Genomic DNA, 22,453 nt, shown 5'->3' on the forward strand with positions numbered 1-22,453 from the left:
GACTCACTTCCCAAGCCACTATGTCCTTCATCTTACGGTCTCCAAAATGCAACAAACCGGACCCAGAGTTTCGAACCAGCAACGCCTGGTGCCCAGCAACGATCCTTGACCATCTGCTCTCTCACCTACCCAGCCAGCCGGTCTCCAGCCTGTTACTGCCTTTTCTGGTCAACCCCCTGAGTGGCAGTCAGTTTATTAAACATGTTAGGGTCCTACTGGTCAACTTAGGCCTAGACCCCGGGCGCTATTCTGGACATTCCTTGGGAGTGGCACAGCCTCAAACGCAGCTTAGCACAGAGTATCAGACCATGAGACCAAGAAGCTAGGCAGATGGAAGTCCGCCTGCTTCGCCAGATATATTCCAAACCCTAAAGTTGAGATGGCCCTTGCCTTCTCCAAGCTCGCTCAATGAGGTTAGAGCCAATAAAGATACTTCCCTACCTGGTTATTTTTGGCCCCTTTTCTTGCCATACCTACCAGACGACCAAAAGCCACACCTCAGGTCTATTTATGTTGTGAGTCTTGTCGCGTGTTTATGTGATCCACATTTGTCTCGGTCTTAGGGCCACCGACGACCATAAATAAATAAATATATATATATATATATATATATATATATATATATATATATACACACACACACAGTATATAAAATATATTTTGTCCGGATATAGATCTGTGTTTATCCCAAGCATGTTTAAATCCACTTACTGTTGACTGACTCGCTACCTCTACCAGTCTATTCCAAGCATCAACTATTCTTCCTAAGATTAGTCTTGATCTTAGCTTCATATTGGAAATACTGCTTTCCTGAACCAACATGCTTATATCTTCCCTTTTCCCTTTTTTCCTCCAGACTGTACATGTTAAGTTCCTGATGGCTCTCCTGATATATTTTATCCCTCAGACCTTTCACCATTTTTGTTGCCCATCTCTGGACTTGTTTTATCCTATCAATATCTTTTTATATGCGAGGCCACCAGAACTAGAGATACGATTCTAAATTAGGTCTAACTAATGTGTGTCCCATGTAAAGTGCCCTGCTGTATGCCCCATGATGCGCCTGCCCCGACACAATGTGCACTGTTCCCATGTAATGTGCCATGCTCCCACGTAATGTGCCATGCTTCCACGTAATGTTCCCTGCTCTCATGTAATATGCCCTGCTCCCATGTAATGTACCCTGCTCCCACTTAATGTGCCGTACTCCCACATATTGTGCCCTGTTCCCATGTAATGTGCTTTGTTCTCATGTAATGCACCCTGCTTTTATGTAATGTGCCCTGCTGACCCCCATGTAGTGCACCCTCCTGCCCCTATGTGCTGTGCACTCCTGACCCCCTGTATCCCACCCTCTGCAACCCTGTACACTGCTTATCTCAAATTGGACCCAGAATTGAGAATCTGTGCAGAAAAAAAGCAAGTACAAGTTTCACATAAAATAGGTAAGTTTTAATACTGCTTCTATTATTTACTGCTATTTCTAAAAAATAATTGTTGTTAAATCAATGAGCTGTAGATGTGAACTTTATTTCAGGGGTTCCCCAAGATCTTTTTGTCAAAGGTTTCTCCAAGGAACGAAAGATTGAGAAACCCTGCTCTAGTGATATACTCTAGAATTACTTTTACGGTTCTTTTCCCCCTACCTGGCCACAATGTTCATCTTGAAATAATCTGAATCAAGTACCCCAAAATCCTTTACCTATATCGTTCTGGCCATCACTATACTGCCAATAATGTTCTCTATTGAGATCCTTTTTCTCTGGATGCATTATTTTAAACTCAGAACCATTAAACTGCAGTTTCCACTTACTCTGGATCCACTTATCTGGAGCATTTTTTAAAAACAAACATGGACTTTTTCTTAGACATGCAAATTTTGGCAAGTACAATGTATTTGTTGATTCCCAATGCTTTTAACACTTGATGGGGCAAAGCCACTCCTTGAGCTTTGAAATTGAAAACCCTTAGAAGGAAATAGTTGATTGGGAAACATGATGACTGTTAAAAAGAAAACCATTGTCTTTGTACCAGTTCTTTGTTCACTGGATTAGCATTAGAATTACCCTGACTGGATTGGCTTTCTACAGCTTTAGAGTTCAGATTCCAGGTTGCGCATACACTGCAGTTTTACAAACAAACCTTTTTAAACTTGTTGGATCAGTGGTTAAAAATTGATAGCTGATTCTGCCTAAATTCTCTAGAAATTGAGGTTTCGTCCTGGAGAGGGCTCAGAGCCTCGGAGGAGTCATCACAATGAAGACATCAAGTCTTGTATGGTTTCTTGTAAGCCTAGCCTGTGTCTGTATTGCAACGGTAAGAACAGCTTTCTATTACACTGATTATGTAATAACACTTTGGTTTACAACTAACAAATTACCTTTTGAAAAAAAAAAATTATCATAATATACATACTCTAAATTGTAACTGTTTGTATATTTATTATATGTGTAAGCTAGAAACTTTCACCATGCCCATCAATCTAAGACCAACATGCAGTACAAGACTAGAACTCTTCACATAGCTGATGTGTGCAGGGCATAACAATGGTCATATATCTGATTGCTCAAGGGGATGTGTGGCCAAGGTTTGCCTGTTTGATGCCCCCTCAGAGGAGCTTAAAATAAAGATTGATCAATTCAGATACAGTAATTCAGATAAATATAGTAATACATTTCAGTTTAACTTTTACAAAATGATCACAAAAAGCAGATGAATATAGTGGTTTATGTATTAGCCTGTTTATGGGCATATACTATACATTAAAAAAAAAAACACTTTCTAGGATTTATCAGGACTAATGTATGATGATAAATCAGGCAGCAGTCTTACCTCCATGAGCCCGATAGTGAATAAACTGGTTAGAAAAATGCAATGAGGAGGTTTATAGAGTCTTAGCAATCAGTGAATTTCTTTCCTAGAGCTGATATGCTCTATTCATTGTAATTGATTACTAAAAGAATAGAGAACTTTAAAGGTGAATTGAATCTGTTCACTTCAATCAGCCAAACATGTATGAGCAAAGTTCCTGTTTTCACATGATTGGGTATTTAAAAAGAACATAGCTCCACCTTATTTTTTAAAGTATGTGAATATTCAGTTTACAGTATGAACATTCTCTACAGCTTTAGCAAATCCTCTTTATATTCACCAGGCAGGCTCGATGGACCACTCTTTTTTCTGCCGTCACTTTTTTATGTCTCTATGTTTCTATAGTATAATAGTATTTTTTTGCTAGTATTCTATTGTTTCCCAGTGAGCAATTTTTAAAAAACATTTTTTTTTTAACAAAATTGTTCATATAAAACTTCTGCCAGTGGCAGGCTGTACAGTAACATTCCAAGCTCACTTACCGACCAGCCTGCGGACAACCAAACCAAAAAACAGGGGTTTAGTCCGCACAGAATAAACCCCTGTTTTTAACGCATACTGTTAGCTTAATTTGGTTGTCCATCGGCTGGTCGGTAAGTGAGCTTGGAATTTTCCTTGGATTATTCCTTGGCCTTTTTCTAACATATGTTGCCCTCCAATCCTCCTTGCTTCAAAGGCCAGTTATAGGTGGGGCAGTGGTTTACCTCTTTGTACTGTAGATATTCTGGTCAGGCAACGCACTGACATCTTTGCAGCCTTTGTGCTATGTGCTGGGTGTTCAGCGTGCCCCCATGCCTTTAAGAAGGGGTGGGCTCCCTTCAGCCCATCTGCCCTCTATCTATCCATCAGAATGTGTGTGCTTCCACTGTGGAGCCACTTAAAGGTTAGTGGTAGGACTACAGATACCAGGGTACCTTGGTGGGGCCGGTAGCTTACGCATGTATTTACAAATGTGTGCAGACTAAACCCCTGTTTTTAACGCATACTGTTAGGTTAATTTGGCTGTCCGCAGGCTGGTCAGTAAGTGAGCTTGGAATTTTCCCTTGGCCTTTTTCCAAAATATGTTGCTTTCCAATGCTCCTTGCTGCAAAGGCCAGCTATAGGTGGGGGCAGTGGCTTTTATATATTTTTATAATATTCTTTTTTTTTCTTGTTCAGTTATTTTTATTATTGTGGTTGCAGTGCAAATACAAAAGAAAAAGGAAGCATACAAAGGCATCAAGACATTTTCTTACATAGCAAAAGTATGCACCATAATACAGGGTTTATCATTACTACAAAACACAAGTCAAATTAGTTAACAGATAACTAAATAATAATTTATAATAACCTATTATCATACAGATCAGGAGGAGAAAGGAGAAAGGACCCACAATAAGGAGATTTCCATGCACATGCAATCGTTTGCTTGGTAGCATTGAAAATAAGTTATTAATCTTGCAAAGGCATGTAGACAATCAGCTGGGGGTTTATTGAGTAAAGCCTTTATTGCAGGGATCTCCAAACTACAGCCCTCCAGCTGTTGCGAAACTACACGTCCCATGAGGCATTGTAAAACTCTGACATTCACAGACATGACTAGGCATGATGGGAATTGTATTTCCTGAACAACTGGAGGGTCATAGTTTGAAGATCCCTGCTCTATCGGGTCCTTGTGCAGATTACAGCCTAATATTGTATGTATTAAGGTAAAGACCCTGATCCAAAGCTTTTGGACACGTCCACCACCTGAAGCTTTGTACCCTTCTGACCACACACTTGGAAACATAATGGTGAATACTGAGATATGCACATAGTGAATCTAAAGGATGTGAGGTACCATTTCAAAGGACTTTGTAGGAATTTTCAACAGCTAAAATTTTAAAGGAGGTTTTGCGGTACCCGTTAAGTACTTTTATTATTCTTATCCCATTCACACCAATCGCATTGTGGTAACATGTAAATGTGCATGATACCAGAGCGCACGGTAATATACCTCCAAAATGCACATATGTTGTGACTGCATTGTGCAGTGAAAGAAATTCAAAATGTACTCATGTTTTAGTGCTTTGAGGTCCATAGCAGCTTATTCACGTTGAATGCACAAAACGTGTGTTGCCAGAGACACACAGGACCCTTTTGGAATGCGGACCGTGACCGCCCATTCTGGTGTCAATGGGCCCAAAGCGTTAATTTTAATTTATGTACATATATGTATATTTACTAAAACGAAATTTTAATGAAATATAGAAGAAGTTGAAAAATCAAACTGAAAATTATTATTATTATTATTATTATTATTATACAGGATTTATATAGCGCCGACAGTTTACGCAGCGCTTTACAACATTAGGGCAGACAGTACAAGTACAATACAATTCAATTCAATACAGGAGGAATCAGAGGGCCCTGCTCGTTAGAGCTTACAATCTAGGAAAATGACTGTTTTAGGAGACCGAGCTGGAGCGGTGCTCATCTTTCTCTTGAAAATGACTGCTGTTCTCAATTGGCATATTCAACAGTGAACTGAAATGCTGTTGAGAAATACATTCTAGGATTGTGAAATAAATCAAGATAGGAGCTTTAAATGATTGACGGGAAGAGAGAGGTTGTTGTACATTAAACTAGCACAGATATTTCATTGCATAACGCACTTATTTGTTTACGGGATTTGAGTATTTATCTTTTCCCTTTAATAATGATCCCTTTGTGCTAAGTGTTACAATGTCATTCTGCAAATGATAAAAAACTCTTTGTTATGTGAAGTTTGGCATTTTACTTTGCTAAGGATGTCTTGAGAAGTGTCTAAAGCCCCGTACACACAGGCCAAATGTCGGGAGACAACAGCCAGTTAAAACAAAAATGTCTGACATTTAACACGTGTGTATGTCGGTCTCTCCATTCGGCTGGCTTCTGTCGGACGTGCATTCTGGAAAACCAGCAGCCGACCGACTCCCAATCAGCACTCTCAGCCAATGGCATGGAGCACTGATCAGAGTGTTATGGCGGGGGGGTCGTTCCCCTGTCAGAACACAACAGCTCGGCGGGGGAGATCGCTGTACTAACCTTGCATGGTTAGTAAAGCGGCTCCGACCGGAGCTGCCAGTTTTTTCCGTGACAACCGCTTTGCATGAAAAAAACCTGTTAGTGTGTACCAGGCTTAATTGACCTCTCATTTGATGGTGCCTGTATAGTTTCAGGTCTAAAGCATCGTACACACTACTAGTTTTTTTCCGTTCAACCCAGCAGGTTGAACGAAAAAAACTGACAGCTCAGGTCGGGGCCACTGTACTAACAATCCAATGTTAGTACAACGATCTTCCCTGCTGTGCTATTGTGTTCTGACAGGGGGAAGGTCCCCCGCCAGAACACTCTGGTCAGCAAATCTGGAGCCAGTCGGCAGACCTTTTTCCGTCATGACCCTTCTAACGGCTGACATTTGGCCCGTGTGTACGGCAGCCGGTCCAACAAAAGTAATAGGCTTAACACCACTTGACAGAGCCAGCACCATTAGAGAAATAATGTTTTTAGCTGTCTGTAAAGGTGGTAATGAGGACATTCTTCTTATTAACCAGCAATTTAAGGGGCATTTTCCCATTGACCCCCAATAATTAACCTTAGCAGGGGTTCCCAGTAAGCTGAAAATTTTTTCAAGGGTTCTTCTGGGGCCAAAAGAATGAAAAAGGCTGGGTTCACATATGTGCAAATTGGATGCCGGTTTCCCGGCATCCAATTCACATGGCAGGCCAGTGTGCCCTGCTAGCAATGGAGCTGGTTCACACAGGGATGGGGCGGTCAAGGTCCACATTCCAAAAGGGTCCTGTGTGTCTCTGGGTCCGATTCAGGTGCAAATTCAGGCACAAATTTGGACCTGATTCGCACCTGAACCAGTGAACAGGGACGCACCGGACCCCATGCTGTGAACCGTGGCCGCACATATGTGAACCCAGCCTAAAGCTTTCTCAAAGTCCTAATTTGATACATCAGGTAGGACCAAATTTCAAATCCAACTGTGTCCTTTGTGCTGCTGAAGTGAAGGAAGAATATTTTGGGTCAAATGCTTCTGGGAATATCTGCTGATTTTATATACAGTATTTCTTTTTGAATCAGCTGATGAATTATCACTACTTAGTTCTGAACTCCAACCCATTTAAAGGGTGTCAAACTCTACATTTTACATGCATTTTATTTCTTTATATGTGACATACTAACACAGTTTTGTAATAACTGTGGCCAAGAGCCAAGAAATGAATGAAGTGTATTACCCATTTCATTGGAATTCTTAATAAGCAGAAATCAGTAAAGAGTGGCGTTTGCCTTTCTAATCAGAATATTTGCTAGAACTCTTGATGCTTCTTAAAAGGAATGTATGATTATTTGTTTTATTGTACCACTTACATAGCACTAACACTCATAAACCCCGTCTTTAATATGGTTTGAGCCCTGGGCAAATATTTTTTTTTCTCAAAAAACAGACACACACAGAATTATCTAAAAAAAAACTTTGCAGATCCCCTTCACAGTCCCACGGTGTCCTCAGTTCCCTTTCATGTCACAGTACTCCATTACATTGCAGACATTTCCACATTATAGTGCACCTTTACACATCACAGTGCCCCCATTACATTGGAGTCCCCTTCATGTCATAGTGCCCCTTTACACATCACAGCACCCCAATTACATTGCAGCCGTTGTCACATCACACATTCACATGTATGTGTTTTGGCGGCCCGCATTTGTGCAGGCACAGCAGCCCAGTCATTTGAATGGGCTGCCATGCATTCGTTTCCTGCAGAAAAAAAGGTGCATGCAGCATTTTAAAAATGCAGTGGCCTTGAAATCCATTCTGCTTTTGCACCATGCGACTTACCTGTAGTTCCTGCACACACAAACGCACTGTGTTTTCAAAAGTGTGGCCTAAACATCTAAAAATGCAACAAGTTTGCCGGTGCAGTAACTGCAGGCAAGTCACATGGTGCAAAACCAGAATGGACAGACAGTGCTGTATTTCACTGCTTGATGGGCATAGGTGTGCTCAGCGTATTACATGATGCATGCACATTTTTTTGCAGGAAACGCAGGCAGGGCCGCTGATAGGCCAGTACAACTGGCCCGGTTGTACCGGGCCTGGCCAGCAGGGGGGCCCGGGCAACCTAAACACAGAACTAATTAATGTAAAAAAAAAAATCCTCCAGCCACCATGACCAAACATTGTCCGTCCGAGTCATCACCCGCCACTAACCCCCGCTCCCCCCACCCCCGTCACTTTTTGCGGTTTTTTTTGATAGCTCAATATCTGCAGGTGGCGACAGGGAGAATTCATTCGGTGTCTCCAGATAGTCCTCAGATATCTGAAGACACCGAATGAACGAGAGGCAGGTTGTGCATTCATATGTCTGAGTTTATTGAGCATGAAAGCAGCATATATTCAGTATAGAACAAAGGAGGGGGAGTGGTTAGTTTAATGCATATGTGTTTGTTACCTGATTTATATTTATCAGGGGTTAGATAGGACATCTGGTCATTAGTCACGTATCTTAGCTGATCACCTAAGGCTAAACAGGATATACATTCCGAGAACAGGTTTGACCGCAGTGAGCAAATAAAGGTGGGGGGGATGCTGTGCAAGCATTCTTACACAAGTTTGCACTTACGCAATAAGGGACTTCATATAAAATGACGGGGGTATACAAAATGGAGTCATGATGGTTCATTCATTTATTACAATAGGCGCAGTTCATATTATAGATTACAAAACACAAGGGGCTTTTTGCATGATCATTTCACTCACTAAACTTTAGGTTGTAAATATTATTTAGTCCTATCCCTAATACCAGCTATCTCTAATAGGCTGTTATAAACATATTTATAACATTGAGGCTTGGTTCACATTTGTCTGGCTGCGGATTTCCTGTGGTTTTTAAAAGGAGTGTGGTGCAATTTTGTTCACCGGTTCAGGTGTGATTCAGGTGCAAATTTTTACTTAAAATACCTGAACCGGACTGAAAAACGCACAGGATTCTTTTTAAAAATGGACCGCAGCCGGCCCACAGATTGGGGTTGCCACCTTTTCTTCAAGCTTAACCCAAACACTTTAGCGGCGCATGGCAATTTTCATCTTATGGAGTTATCCCCCATCATTCACAATTTTTTTCACATAAGAATTAATAGAATTATAGGTGGAGGTTGCACTGCATTTTTTTAAAAAAATTTTGAGGTCTGGGAACACATAACAGTGCTATCAGCAACCCAACAGTGAGTTTATTTACAGAGTTTTTCTTTTTTAACTTAAAAAGTACAGGGAGTGCTGATAAGGGGGATCTCTCTCATCTAATGCAGCACCCCTCCCCTACAGACACCCCATTAGATCAGAGTCTCTTTATATCAGCACCCCCTCTTAAAGACCTCTGTAAGAGGAAGGGGGTGCTTATATAAGGTGATTCTGATATAATGGAGGGTCTTTAAGAGGGGGTGCTGATATAAAGAGACTCTGATCTAATGGGGTCTCTGTAGGGGAGGGGTGCTGCCTGCTGATCTAATGATCACAAGCCATTAGATCAGCAGCCAGCACCCATTAGAGACCCTCATTAGCTCATAGGCCCCTTCTATCAGTGTCCCCTCCGTCCTTAGAGACCTCCATTAGATGAGAGATCCCCCTTAGCAGGGCCGCTGTTAGAAATCCCACAGCCTACCCGACAAGGCCCCTTCGACCCCATCCCTGGCCTTGCTCTCAAACACACAAAGTACCGAATTCAGGGGTGTGCTATGTACACTACACAGTACAGAGTTGAGGAGTGCGTTACACATGGACTGCAGAGTTTGAGCAGTGCGTTGCGAACAGAGTACAGTCTTGAGGAGTGCACTACCTACAAAGTGAAGAATTCAGCGCTGCGCTATGTACAGAGCGCAGAGTTGAAGATTGCGTTACATTCAGAGTGCAGGGTTCAGGAGTGCGTTACATTCAGAGTGCAGGGTTCAGGAGTGCGTTACATTCAGAGTGCAGGGTTTAGGAGTGCGTTACATTCAGAGTGCAGGGTTTAGGAGTGCGTTACATTCAGAGTGCAGGGTTCAGGAGTGCGTTACATTCAGAGTGCGGGGTTCAGGCGTGCGTTACATTCAGAGTGCAGGGTTCAGGAGTGCATTACATTTAGAGTGCAGGGCACAGGAGTGCGTTACATTCAGAGTGCAGGGTTCAGGAGTGCGTTACATTCAGAGTGCAGGGTTCAGGCGTGCGTTACATTCAGAGTGCAGGGTTCAGGAGTGCATTACATTCAGAGTGTGGAGTTCAGGAGTGTGTTACATTCAGAGTGCAGGGGTCGGTGCATTACATTCACAGTGTGGGGTTCAGGATTGCTTTACATTCAGAGTGCGGGGTTCAGGAGTGCGTTATTCTCAGAATGAAGGGTTCAAGATTGCTTTACATGCAGTGTGGGGCTCAGGATTGCTTATGTACAGAGTGCAGTTGTGCATAAATACCAGCCAGTTTATAACTCCCCCAGCTCTCTCCCCAAATTTCTGTCCCCTCTCCCCTAGTGCAGAGCGCCTCTCTTTCTCTTCCAGACCTTTCCCCTCCTCTCTGTCCAGTGCACAGCACTTCTATTACCCACAGAAGAGAAGTACCATACCTTAAGCAAGTCAGGCTGCCGGTGCTGGCTTCTGGAGATGCTGCGGGCGCGAGGCTGGAGTGTGTATACCCAACCCCCTGCTACTCCTCCTCCTCTGTTGTAGCTGCAGGGTAAGCAGGGAGGGTTGTGTGTGCCGTCAGGAGAGAAGCCGCAGCCACTGCAAGCAAGACGTTCACTGGGAGCCGGAGTTAGGGGGCGGAGCTGGAGTGGCTTTTTTCTGTTGTTAGGTCACTGACTTTAAGGCATTCATTGTGGTGGCTGGGGGGAGCAGAGTAAAGACAAGCGCTGTGCATTGCAGCCGAAAGAAGCCCTCCCTGGATCGGCACTGGCTCCATCCCTAGAACAGATTTCAGCGACAGTTGGTATGCTGTGTGTCCGAGATTCAAGTGGAGGCAAATCCGGGCATAAGTGTCAAAACCCAGACTGCCCGGGTCAATCCCGTACAGGTGGCAACCCTACCACAGATATGTGAACCGGCTCCAAAGAGAAAGTTGCTGGTTTACATGTCATGCAAATTGGATGCGGTTCAAAACGCATCCAATCCGCATATATGTGAACCAAGCCTGAAAAAGAAATGTTCCTTTAGTATTCTAATAGTATTGAAGTCACTCAAAATTATATAAAATAAAAATCAAACTTTTAGCCATATTTAGCAGCCTGCTTACATGGCTTTTTCATCCCCTTGTCACATGATGTTGTGGGGGGGTGTGAGTGGAACTGAAATCACATTAAAATTCTGACCTATGCAGGCAGTTTAAATTTAAATAGTGCTTAGTGGACTTTTTCCTTAATGTAAACCTGCATTTTCTGGCAAATAATTGTACAGATAGACAAAGGAATGCTAGCAGACGGCCTTGTGCAAAATAATAATGTCAAGGTCAGTGCCGGACTTACCATTGGGCTTGACTGGGCTCAAGCCCATGGGCCCCGCCCAATAGGGGGCCCCGCGGGCCCCGCCCGTTTACGTTTTAAATATCTTCATATATCCTCAGCTAGATCGCATGAAACAGCGGTGACTCACACTGGTCCTCACTTGGCTGCAGCGCTGCTCTGCCCGAGTCTCTCTCTCTGTCTCATCAGCCGATCAGTGGCGCAGGGAGAGAGACTCTAATGTGTAATTATGGACCAGGAAGAGCCTGGAGGTGGGTGGAGCTGCGCCGTTGGCTTGGCAACCCTTCACTCGTTGCTAGCGCCTGGGCCACCTGGCGTCTAGCAACGAGTGACATCATTGAGTCAGTCACGTCGGACTCAGAGTCTCAGACTCAGAGCCGACGTGACCTTGACAGGAGCTGCTTGGAGCAGAGGAGCCTGCCTAAATGTATCTGTCTTTCCCAGGCTGATAGGCAGTTGTTGCTGCAGTCTAGCACTGTGTGGCAGAGGCCAGCAATCTTCCTCCTCCGCGCCGCCCATGAGTGTATTGGCCCTCCCACCGGCAGCACCTCCTCCATCTTGTCCATACAGTCACTCACACTGACTGCAGGACTCCGCCCCTGGTGAGTGTTGGCTCCACCCACCTCCTCCCTCAATCTTGTCCACCTTGCAGTCTGCAGAGCGGCATAGATGCAAGAAGTAGAAGGCTGCGGACACTGACAGTGAAATTACTGGACCCAACCAACTGGACTCCATTGCTCCTGCATGGGAGCCCCTCCCGCCACCAGAGCACTGAATTAAATGACTAGTGAGTACAAAAAAAAAAAAGAATGAATTCATGTGTCAAGTCAAAAAGCAAAATACATGTGTGCCGTTATGTATGAAAAAAAAGCCCCTTTAGTCTTGACTTGTTCAACCTTTTTACCCCCACCCCCCCTTATGACCAGGCCATTTTTTTGCGATACTGCGCTGCGTTGCTTTAACTGACTGACAATTGCACGGTTGTGCGATGTTGTAAGCCAAGTAAAATTGATGTCCCTTTTTTCCCACTCACTTACGTACTACACACACACACACACAAAATTTATCTTGCACTTTGTTCAATTAGTTATTTTGCTATATTCTTGCAATTGATTTGTTATGATTGCAACCTTACAAGGTATTTGTTTGTTTTTCAATATGTTTTCCAGGTAAATAAGTGTTTTATTCTCATTCTGACCAAGGCATCTGTGTATTGCAATAAACACATGATCACTTTGAACTTTTTTAATCATTATTTATTTATTGAAAAAAAAAGTTTTTCAAGCTTCAATCAGTGGTCATATAAATAGATTAATACGTTTTTTTAACATGTAACACTGTCTATGGTACCAGTCAACATTTTGTTCTATTTAAAGTAATGTATAGAAGGTAGGGCCCGAAAGTGACTCAAGTCCAGGGGTCCCCACCACCCTAAGTCCTGCCCTGGTCAAGGTACATACTGGAGCTACTCAGCAAGTTAACCAGCTTTCCATCAGTTTACAAGTGTAGCACCCTCTAGGTAGTAAGGTGCTAGAGTGAGGTTTTTCTTTGGCAGTATAGGTAAATTTAAGCAGGACTAGCTGGTTGCTAGACCTGTTTGTTTTCATTCTGGGCTGGGAGTGGCTCAGGGTAACAGCTGATGACTCACAGGCAGCATCACTTTCCTTTTTTCCAAAAGTCGACTAACAAGGTCCCAGACCTCCACCTTCTCACCCTGAGCCTCTGGAACTGCCACAGATTTGGGGCAGAAGTCTTGGACCCTCTGACTGGTGGCCAGTGCTTCAGCTGGGGAAGTTCCTTGTAACTCCACAGATGCTGCTGTTGATGCTGGGCAGAGCTTTGTGATGTTCTGCCTTGATGCTAGCTCTTTTGCTGGAGGCTCACTCGGTTGTACTTCCTCAGCAGAAAAGTCAATTAAATCACAAGTCTCTGGAATTGCTGAAATTCCAGGGCACGGGTTGGCTGCACTTGTGCCCAGTGCCAACACTTTGTCAGGTGACTCATAATCTATAACATCCTCTGATAAATGGTCAATTAAATCCATACATTCTGTGGTCTGTGGCTGGAGAGATGAGCCGAATGCTCCATCTCCCGTACCCTCATCCAGCTGCTGAACAGACGCCTTCCTTCATCCAAGATCATCCCATGCAGAAACAGGATCATCAAGGTCAGTCAGCACTTGCTGCATCTGCCATAAGACCTCCGCTTCCATAACTGCGGGGCAGGTTGGCCAAAGCATACTGTTGCTCTGCCACATTGCCGACTTTTCAGCCAGGACAGCCAGGATTTCAGAGTTGTCAGCTGGTATTTCCTGACAGTCCCAGGCAAAAGAAGCCCAGACCTGCTGCTGAGCAGAATCTAGCAGCTGTCTGTAGGCAATATCCAGCTCCCATTCCTGATTGGCTAGAAACTCCAAATCTTCCAGTGCCCAGGGAACTTCTGAGACTTTCAGCATCCGTTCTCTGTATTCTGAGATTTCTTCCAAACGCCACTCCAAATCGCTCCCAAAGTCAGGGTCCTGTGACAGCCTCTCTAATAACAGCCCCAGGCCGCCATAGCCAAAGCCTTCTGTTGGGGTGTCGTCCGCTGTCCACAGGCACACTTGGGCTACATACCAGCAGAGAGTTCTGTAGCTCTCGTCCAACCGCATCTCCACCTGGGCCAGCCTGGTTAACTCAGCTTTCCATTCCTTATGTGGTTGTTCCCCCAAAACCACCATTCACACTTCATACTGCAACCAGTACCTTTCCTGGACGGAGGAGAGAATGCTGGGTAGAGCTTTGTGATGTTCTGCCTTGATGCTAGCTCTTTTGCTGGAGGCTCACTCGGTTGTACTTCCTCAGCAGAAAAGTCAATTAAATCACAAGTCTCTGGAATTGCTGAAATTCCAGGGCACGGGTTGGCTGCACTTGGGCCCAGTGCCAACACTTTGGCAGGTGACTCATAATCTATAACATCCTCTGATAAACGGTCAATTAAATCTATACATTCTGTGGTCTGTGGCTGGAGAGATGAGCCGAATGCTCCATCTCCCGTACCCTGATCCAACTGCTGAACAGACGCATTCCTTCATCCAAGATCATTCCATGCAGAAACAGGATCATCAAGGTCAGTCAGCGCTTTCTGCATCTGCCATAAGACCTCTGCTTCCATAACTACGGGGCAGGTTGGCCAAAGCATACTGTTGCTCTGCCACATTGCCGACTTTTCAGCCAGGATTTCAGAGTTGTCAGCTGGTATTTCCTGATAGTCCCAGGCAAAAGAAGCCTAGACCTGCTGCTGAGCAGAATCTAGCAGCTGTCTGTAGGTAATCTCCAGCTCCCATTCCTGATTGGCTAGAAACTCCAAATCTTCCAGTGCCCAGGGAACTTCTGAGACTTTCAGCATCCGTTCTCTGTATTCTGAGATTTCTTCCAAACGCCACTCCAAATCGCTCCCAAAGTCAGGGTCCTGTGACAGCCTCTCTAATAACAGCCCCAGGCCGCCATAGCCAAAGCCTTCTGTTGGAGTGTCGTCCGCTGTCCATGGGCACACTTGGGCTACATACTAGCAGAGAGTTCTGTAGCTCTCGTCCAACCGCATCTCCACCTGGGCCAGCCTGGTTAACTCAGCTTTCCATTCCTTATGCGGTTGTTCCCCCAAAACCACCATTCGCACTTCATACTGCGACCAGTACCTTTCCTGGAAGGAGGAGAGAATTTTTCCCTGGTGTCGCTGCTCATGGGCTAGCGCTTCCTTCCAGAGTTCCCAGCGGATAGAATCATACCATCCCAGCAGGACCTGCTCTGATACTGGTCCTCTGTGCTGTATCTGCATCTCTCGCAACCTCCTTCCGAATTCCTCTTTCATGGCGGCTGGTATCTGTACAGCTCCTCTCCTGCTATCTGGACCTTGGATCTAGGTGGAGGTTTGGATGTTCCAACATTATGAAGCAGTCACTATTTATAATATGGCATATACAGGGTTCCCAGAGTCTGTGTGTTTTGGGGGGACATGGACTTGACTCCAAAGTAACATTACTTCAAGGTCCTCAGGCATACACCTTGCAAAGAGTATTGTTCCCTTAAAATCCAGGGCCCATAGTCAGTAGGCAAGAGGCTACCATATCTAACAATTGGTAAGCTGTAATCTTATATTATTATATTATGTATTGTATTATATTTTTAGGTTTAATATAACATGCATTACTTCAATGCAATGGGGTGAACCTGGCCTAATAGAAATTTCTTAAAGGTAATAAAAAATACTAACATTATTTTTCCTACCCACAATTGAGAAAAAAAAAGTTTTAGCTTTAGGAATACTTTAGATAAAATAATTTGCTATGTAAAAACTGCAGAAACAACATGAGCATATATTCTGTATGTGACACAGAATTCCTGAGAAATTGGGTTAAATATTTATTTAGCTATATACACATTCAGTGGTCAGGGTTTCACAATAGGTTACTGTAATCTCAGATAAACAGATTTTTACTTTCTTCTAAACTAGGACACTTCAGTCAGCAATGAACCGATAGTAAAAGCCATAAAACAACCTATGCTTATCAAAAATGTAGCAAAAGCACTTCTGAGAGTCCACGTAAGAAAAAAAATGCACAAACAGCCAATGTATTTTTATGTTTTTAACCACTTCCATACTGGTGCCTTTTCTGGAACTTTTTGTTTAAATTAGTATTTTTTGCTAGAAAATTACTCAGAACCCCCAAACATTATATATGTTTTTTTAGTAGAGACTCTAGGGAATAAAATGGTGGTTGTTGCAACTTTTTACGTTACACGGTATTTGAGCAGCAATTATTCAAACACTTTTTTTTTTTGGAGTTTCATGAATTAAAAAAAAAAAACAGTAAACTTAGCTTAGCCAATTTTTTTTTTGTAACAAAAAAATTTAAAAGTGTAGCGCTATAAGCTCAGTAAATATATGAAATGAATAGAATATGTCAAAACAATATAAGGAATTAATAGCCTTATGTAAGTAATCAAAGAAACTACTCGGTGTGAACCGTAGTGCACCAAATAAGCAAATGTGACAGTGACTGATATAACAGAAGCAATAACACCTATATGCATTCAACACCTCAAATAGTAAGTGAAACACATCAAAAAATTATATATAATAGTCCATATCAAAATATGTGAAATATTTGTGAAAAAAACAAAAAGTCTATGGTAGTAGTGCATAGGCAGTGATGGATAAATGCCTCCCAACCGTACAAGGGGATTGTTAGACCCAATCTGGTAGGTAAGTGGACCGTGGAGAGACCAAAGGTGCACGGAGGATTGAGATCAGTGCCAGGACCATCACCAGAAATTGTGGAGGCTTACCAGAATTAATGGCCTGAAATGGCATACGCCATACAGGTCAAAAAAGCTTGATGACCAACAGGTCTGGATAATATATCAGGTCAGATGTCATCACCACACGGTAAGAGGGAATAGCAGCACGGCTTCCACATCAATAGATACACCACCATAGGCCAAACGGATAATTCGTATTGCATGCGAGGAGTAAAAAAATACTCACATAGCGTGATAACGTTTATACTTGGATTTATTAAAAAATAATTAAAAACAAACTCACATTTTCAGAAGATAGGAAACAGCATAAAAATCGTGTAGCGGCCCCACGACTGCCGCTACACGATTTTGTAAACATTCCTTGTAATGGGAATAGTGCATGACAGGTCTTCTTCTTTATGGAGAGATGTGGGGTCTATAAGACCCCACATCTTTCCTCCAGGCTGGAAAGACCGAGATAAAATAAATAATAGACTGTCTCGGCCTTTCCAGTTGCGTCCCCGGCATTGTTTACTTCCACCGGCCCGAAAGTGACGTCATAATGTTGCACCCGGGCCTCCAAGGGTCATAGAGATTTCTGGGGACCAAAAATCTTTATGCTTAACTTCCGGCGGTGACCGATTCATTCTCCGGGTCGCCGATCGCACAGGCGAGCAGGTAGAAGCATCTGTAAGAACGATCAAGCGGCTGAACTGCCACTATGATTGTTTCCTATGGTGCAGAGAAACGCTGGCCAAAAAAGATGATATCTGAATGATGCCTGCAGCTGCAGGCATCATTCAGATATCCTCACTCAAAGTCAATGATGTCATATGACGTCCTTGGGCTGGAAGTGGTTAAAAAAAACCTGTACTGATGATATCGGTCTTTGGCTCAGTGACTTTTTGTTGCTAAGCAGCTTGCAGGAAGTTTTTAACCTCCAAACATGTTGAAAGTATAAATGTTTGGCACAATATAAATTGTGACGAATAATACTACTAATAGTCTGAAATTCAACAGGACAGTATATAGAGAGTTAACCTGAGTGCACACATCAAGTTTTTTTCCATTAACCAGCAGGTTAAATGAAAAAAACTCACAGATTCTCGCATCAATTCAAATGATGTAACTACAGGAATCTCCTCTGCTGTGCTGTTGTACTCTGACAGCAGGGACCCCCATCAGAATATACTAATTAGCGCTGACGAATGAAGGTTTCCAGCAGGACCATTCAACAGAAGCCGGAGAAAGGGCTACACAGGGTACCTGCTGAACCGGCCAAATTTCGGTACGTGTGTACCTGGCTTAAAGTGGCTGTTAAGCCACGGAGTGTCATTTCTACAATCCGCAATAACTGATGTGCCCAGTGTATGTGGTTTTGTAAAAATAAGCTGCTCTATACTGTATTTCCGAGCGGCACTCACGTGACCTCTCTCCTCCCCCAGTCTGACAGCTGTAGCGGGAGCAGTGTTGCCAACCTCCCGCATCATTTTTTGCTGAAAAAACATGTAAAATTTACTGGTGGAGCACATTTTTTACTGACAACCTGAAAAAATTATAGAACCTCCTATTAAAAATTAATACAACTAGTATTTAAACAGTATAAACACAGTATGGAAACATTGACAATACTCCTAACAAGTAATTTGCATGGTTTACACTTAAAAAGTCAACACAGCCTGACAAAGATTTTTACGAACTGTCAGTAAATTTTCTGATGGTTGGCAACCCTGAGCAGGAGGGGCCAAAAAACACCCGCTGACGTCAGCTGGGAGGAGGAGAGGAGGAGAGAGGTGGCCGGTCACATGAGAGCCAAGCTCAGAAATACAGTATAGAACAGCTTATTTTTACAAAACCACATACACTGGGCACATCAATTAATGTAATAGAGGGGATTGTAGAAATTATACTAATGCCCTGTACACACGGTTGGACTTTTCAGCGGAAAATGTGCGATCGGAGCTTGTTGTCGGAAATTCCGACCATGTGTGGGCTCCATCGGACTTTTTCCATCGAAATTTCCGACACACAAAGTTTGAGAGCTGGCTATAAAATTTTCCGACAACAAAATCTGATCGTTTAAATTCCGATCGTGTGTAGACAAATCCGACGCAAAAAGTGCCACGCATGCTCAGAATAAATTACGAGACGAAAGCTATTGGCTACTGGCCCGTTTATAGTCCCGACGTACGTGTTGTATGTCACCGCGGTCAGTTTACAAGGGGGAGGGCAGAGCCAGGCAGGATCAGCCAGGTATTTCAGGTGATACAGGGGGGCAAATTACACAGCACAAGCACTGTGCTGTTGTTCATGCTTTAAAGGAACCGGATCTTTTTTTTTTCACATTTGTCCATTCGTGTGCGTGCGTGTGAACGTCACTGGTACAGCACAAGAAACATGGAGAAAGAAGTCCCCACCCTTTTTTTAAAAGGTGCCGCATGGAACCGCACGTGGTGCTTTGCCAATGCATGGGGGTGCCATTAAAAATGAATGACAATTCTGCATGTCTGCTAAAGAACAGTGCTTTTTGCCTGTGGATCATAAACATGCATGATTATGCAGGTTCCTGACCTGCACATATGTCACCCAAACCATCCTCTCCACTCCTCCCAAGACCTCCTGCTCTCTAGCTCCCTTGTCTTCTCCTCCAATGCTTGCCTCCAGGGCTTCTCCCAGAATCTCTCCCATCCTCTTGAATTCTCTACCCCAATCTGTTTGGCTATCTTCTACTCTGTCCACTTTTAGGCGATCCCTGAAAAGTCATTTCTTTAGGGAAGCCTATCCTGCCTTAAAGTGGATGTAAACCCTCACATATACCCAGTGAAGTGAACAACCTCAGATGATACACAGAGATTAAAAAAATCCCCCTACATAAGATTAACATGTATATCTGCTGTCTTCAGCTTTCTATATACTTTAGAAAGTGCACATCGTGTTAGAATTTTTACTTCCTCTTTCAGCAGTGGGAGGGGAGTCTGGGCATACACTGTGTGACAGCTGATTGGAGGAAAGGCACACACCCCCACTCCACATAGGCAGAGGAAGAAAGAAACAGGCAGAGCTGTGCTGTGATAAGATCAGCTTTCTGCTAATCTATTTATAGCAACCTCCCTGACACAAATTTTCAGCTGCTTTTATCTCGTGTGTCAGAAAGCTTGTCAGAAGTTATCATGCTGATAACAGAGGAACAGAGCAGCAGAAAGACATGTGACTTAGGACTTTGGAGAGAGATAAGTACACACTACAGATATATGTGCCCAGCTCAAATTTCATGAATCGGATTTACATCCAATTTAAGCTAATAACCAAATCTTCTTTTTCTCCCATCAGTTCATCTCTCACAGTAACTACCTTTTGTTCTACATGCCCCTCCCTATTAGATTGTAGGCTCCCAGGAGCAGGGCCCTCCTAACCCTTGTATTGAATTGTATTGTTGCTGTATTGTCTCCCTTTATATTGTAAAGCACTGCGCAAACTGTTGGCACTATATAAATCCTGCATAATAATAATAATATGTAAACCTAGCCTTAGTGGCTAGTGGAAGGAGGTTGCACCAAATGTAAATATGTACAGTTTAAACATAGTTACATAATTAGTCTGGTTGAAAAAAGACACAAGTCCATATAGTTCAACCAATAAAAGGGAAATAAAAAACATTCAATCTTACATACACAATCCTTTACCCACAGTTGATCCAGAGGAAGGAAAAAAACCCCAGCAAAGCATGATCCAATTTGCTCCAGCAGGGGGAAAAAATTATTTGCTGATCCCCCAAGAGGCAATCAGATATTCCCTGGATCAACTTTACCTATAAATGTTAGTACCCAGTAATATTATATACATTTAGGAAAGAACCCAGTCCCTTTTTAAAGCAATCTACTGAGCTGGCTAGAACCAGCTCTTCTAGGAGCCTGCTCCACATTTTCACAGCTCTTACTGTGAAGAAACATTTCCGTCCCCCGGAAGCTCAAACTCCTGGGGGAACCTCGGCGTGGCGAGATCACCGGGAAGTGGGAATGGGTACCTGTCAAAAACAGGTACACGCTTCCCCCAAAAGGTGCCAAATGTGGCACCGGAGGGGGCAGGAAGCAAACAAGCAGAGCTTAAATATATAAATATGTAGCGCTCACTGACCCTAAAAAAGTGAACAAATACCTACAATAATTATAAAACTGCAGTTCATAAATCTAAAAAAGCAGTTTTATAATTATTGTAGGTATTTGTTCACTTTTTGAGAGTCAGTGAGCGCCACATATTTATATATTTATTGTTTGAGTTATGTGAGTACACTTTTATATGCAGGCAGCTCCTTCCCAGCATATTTGAGCATTGTGGTTGTGCGCATTAGCATTTTTAGATCTGAAACAAGCAGAGCTTCCCCTTTTGGGTGGCACTCCACTTTAAGTCACTGACCTGGGACAAGGTCAGTACAGATCAAACCAGTCAGAGAAATGTCAACATTCCAGTTATCTATCCTTTTCAGAAGGTAAAGTCTATTGTGTAAGCAATATCCCTTATTTTGTGACATATCTAAAGGGCCTATTTAAAAAATGTTTTTACACAAGATTATCAAAATTTTCACCCAAGATTCAAACATCTCTCTAATTGGATTATACTGGAAAAAATTGTGAATTTTAGGTGAAAGTCGGGTGAATCTTGGCTGAAAACATTTATAAATAGGCCCCTAAGCTGTTTGCTCATTTGACCCATATGACATCCTGTTGCTAAGCAGATATTTTCTATTTAATGCTTGGTAAATTGGCAGAACCAGGACGCTTGGCACAACTGTTTTGCATTAATTTTTTTCAATCTGGCTCTTTCTGTGGCTAGCTCTGGAAGCAGTATCCAAGATTAGAAGACAAAGTAAATTCCTGCACTCGCTATAATAAAATGTTACATTCTCTCAGATGTAAACATAATATGCACTGTTCACTACTTATGCTTAGCCAGGCAAAAAAGGCTAACAATGTATCCACTGTTCGTAAATTATGTAACTGTGAATGTTATCGCCTGTTTATTATGACCTGGTCACTCAGTTAGGGATCTTTCACATTTGTGTAGAGATTTTTTAACGTTTTTTTTCCCACACTGGGTCAACACTTTAGTCACAGGCAAGGGCACACAGAAGACAATTGGTTTCTATGTGCCTTGTTAATGCCACAATGCTAGATTGAGGCGTGGTAAAGAAAAATGCAGACATATTGCATTTTTCTGCAGCGCACTGGATGGCCTGGAGGTAACCACCATGCTGTTGTGCGGAGACTTGAATGGAGTGTATGCTTTGTATGCTTACAATAAAGTTTAAAAAAAGATACAAAATATAAACAAATTTAAATGAAAAATGTACTCTTTTGGATCAAAGATGCTGCTGTGGCTTGCAATGGCAGGAAAGGAATTCCACTAGGATCCAGTGAACATTCATAAACAGACTCCTAAGTTGTTTCTTCATTTGACCCATATGATGTTTTGGTAAGTTTGCAGACCCAGGAAGTTTGGTGCAATTATTTTGCATTCATTTTTGTCAGATTGGCACTGTCTATGGTTAGCTCTGATAGCAGAGAACATGAGCCACTTGAGTTGCACATGAGTACCAAAGGGGTGTACCTGTCCTAATCACAATTCTGAAACTGGCCATATGGTCATACAAACATTTGTACAAAAATTCTCAGTACATACGACGGCTTAACGAATTTCACTCATAAGTACTTCAAAGTTTTGTTTGCTTTTAACGTTTGATTTTGGAATGAATGAACTTTACTAACTAAAATCACATATGTTGTTAGAAAGTTGTTTATTCAAAGAACTTGA

At 42.8% G+C, this 22,453-nt stretch overlaps 1 protein-coding gene across 1 annotated transcript in view; it reads left to right on the forward strand.

The window, feature by feature from the left end:
• The first annotated feature begins 2,159 nt into the window (after positions 1 to 2,159).
• CFI (complement factor I) overlaps positions 2,160 to 22,453 on the forward strand; it is a 74,864-nt gene continuing 54,570 nt past the window's right edge. Inside the window, exon 1 of the mRNA XM_073602482.1 lies at positions 2,160 to 2,316. Within this exon, the coding sequence (XP_073458583.1) occupies positions 2,257 to 2,316 (60 nt within the window). The 5' untranslated portion in view covers positions 2,160 to 2,256. The remainder of the gene's footprint in view (positions 2,317 to 22,453) is intronic.

Source organism: Aquarana catesbeiana, linkage group LG01 (genome assembly GCF_042186555.1).
Source record: "Aquarana catesbeiana isolate 2022-GZ linkage group LG01, ASM4218655v1, whole genome shotgun sequence".
Taxonomy (NCBI): Eukaryota; Metazoa; Chordata; class Amphibia; order Anura; family Ranidae; genus Aquarana; species Aquarana catesbeiana.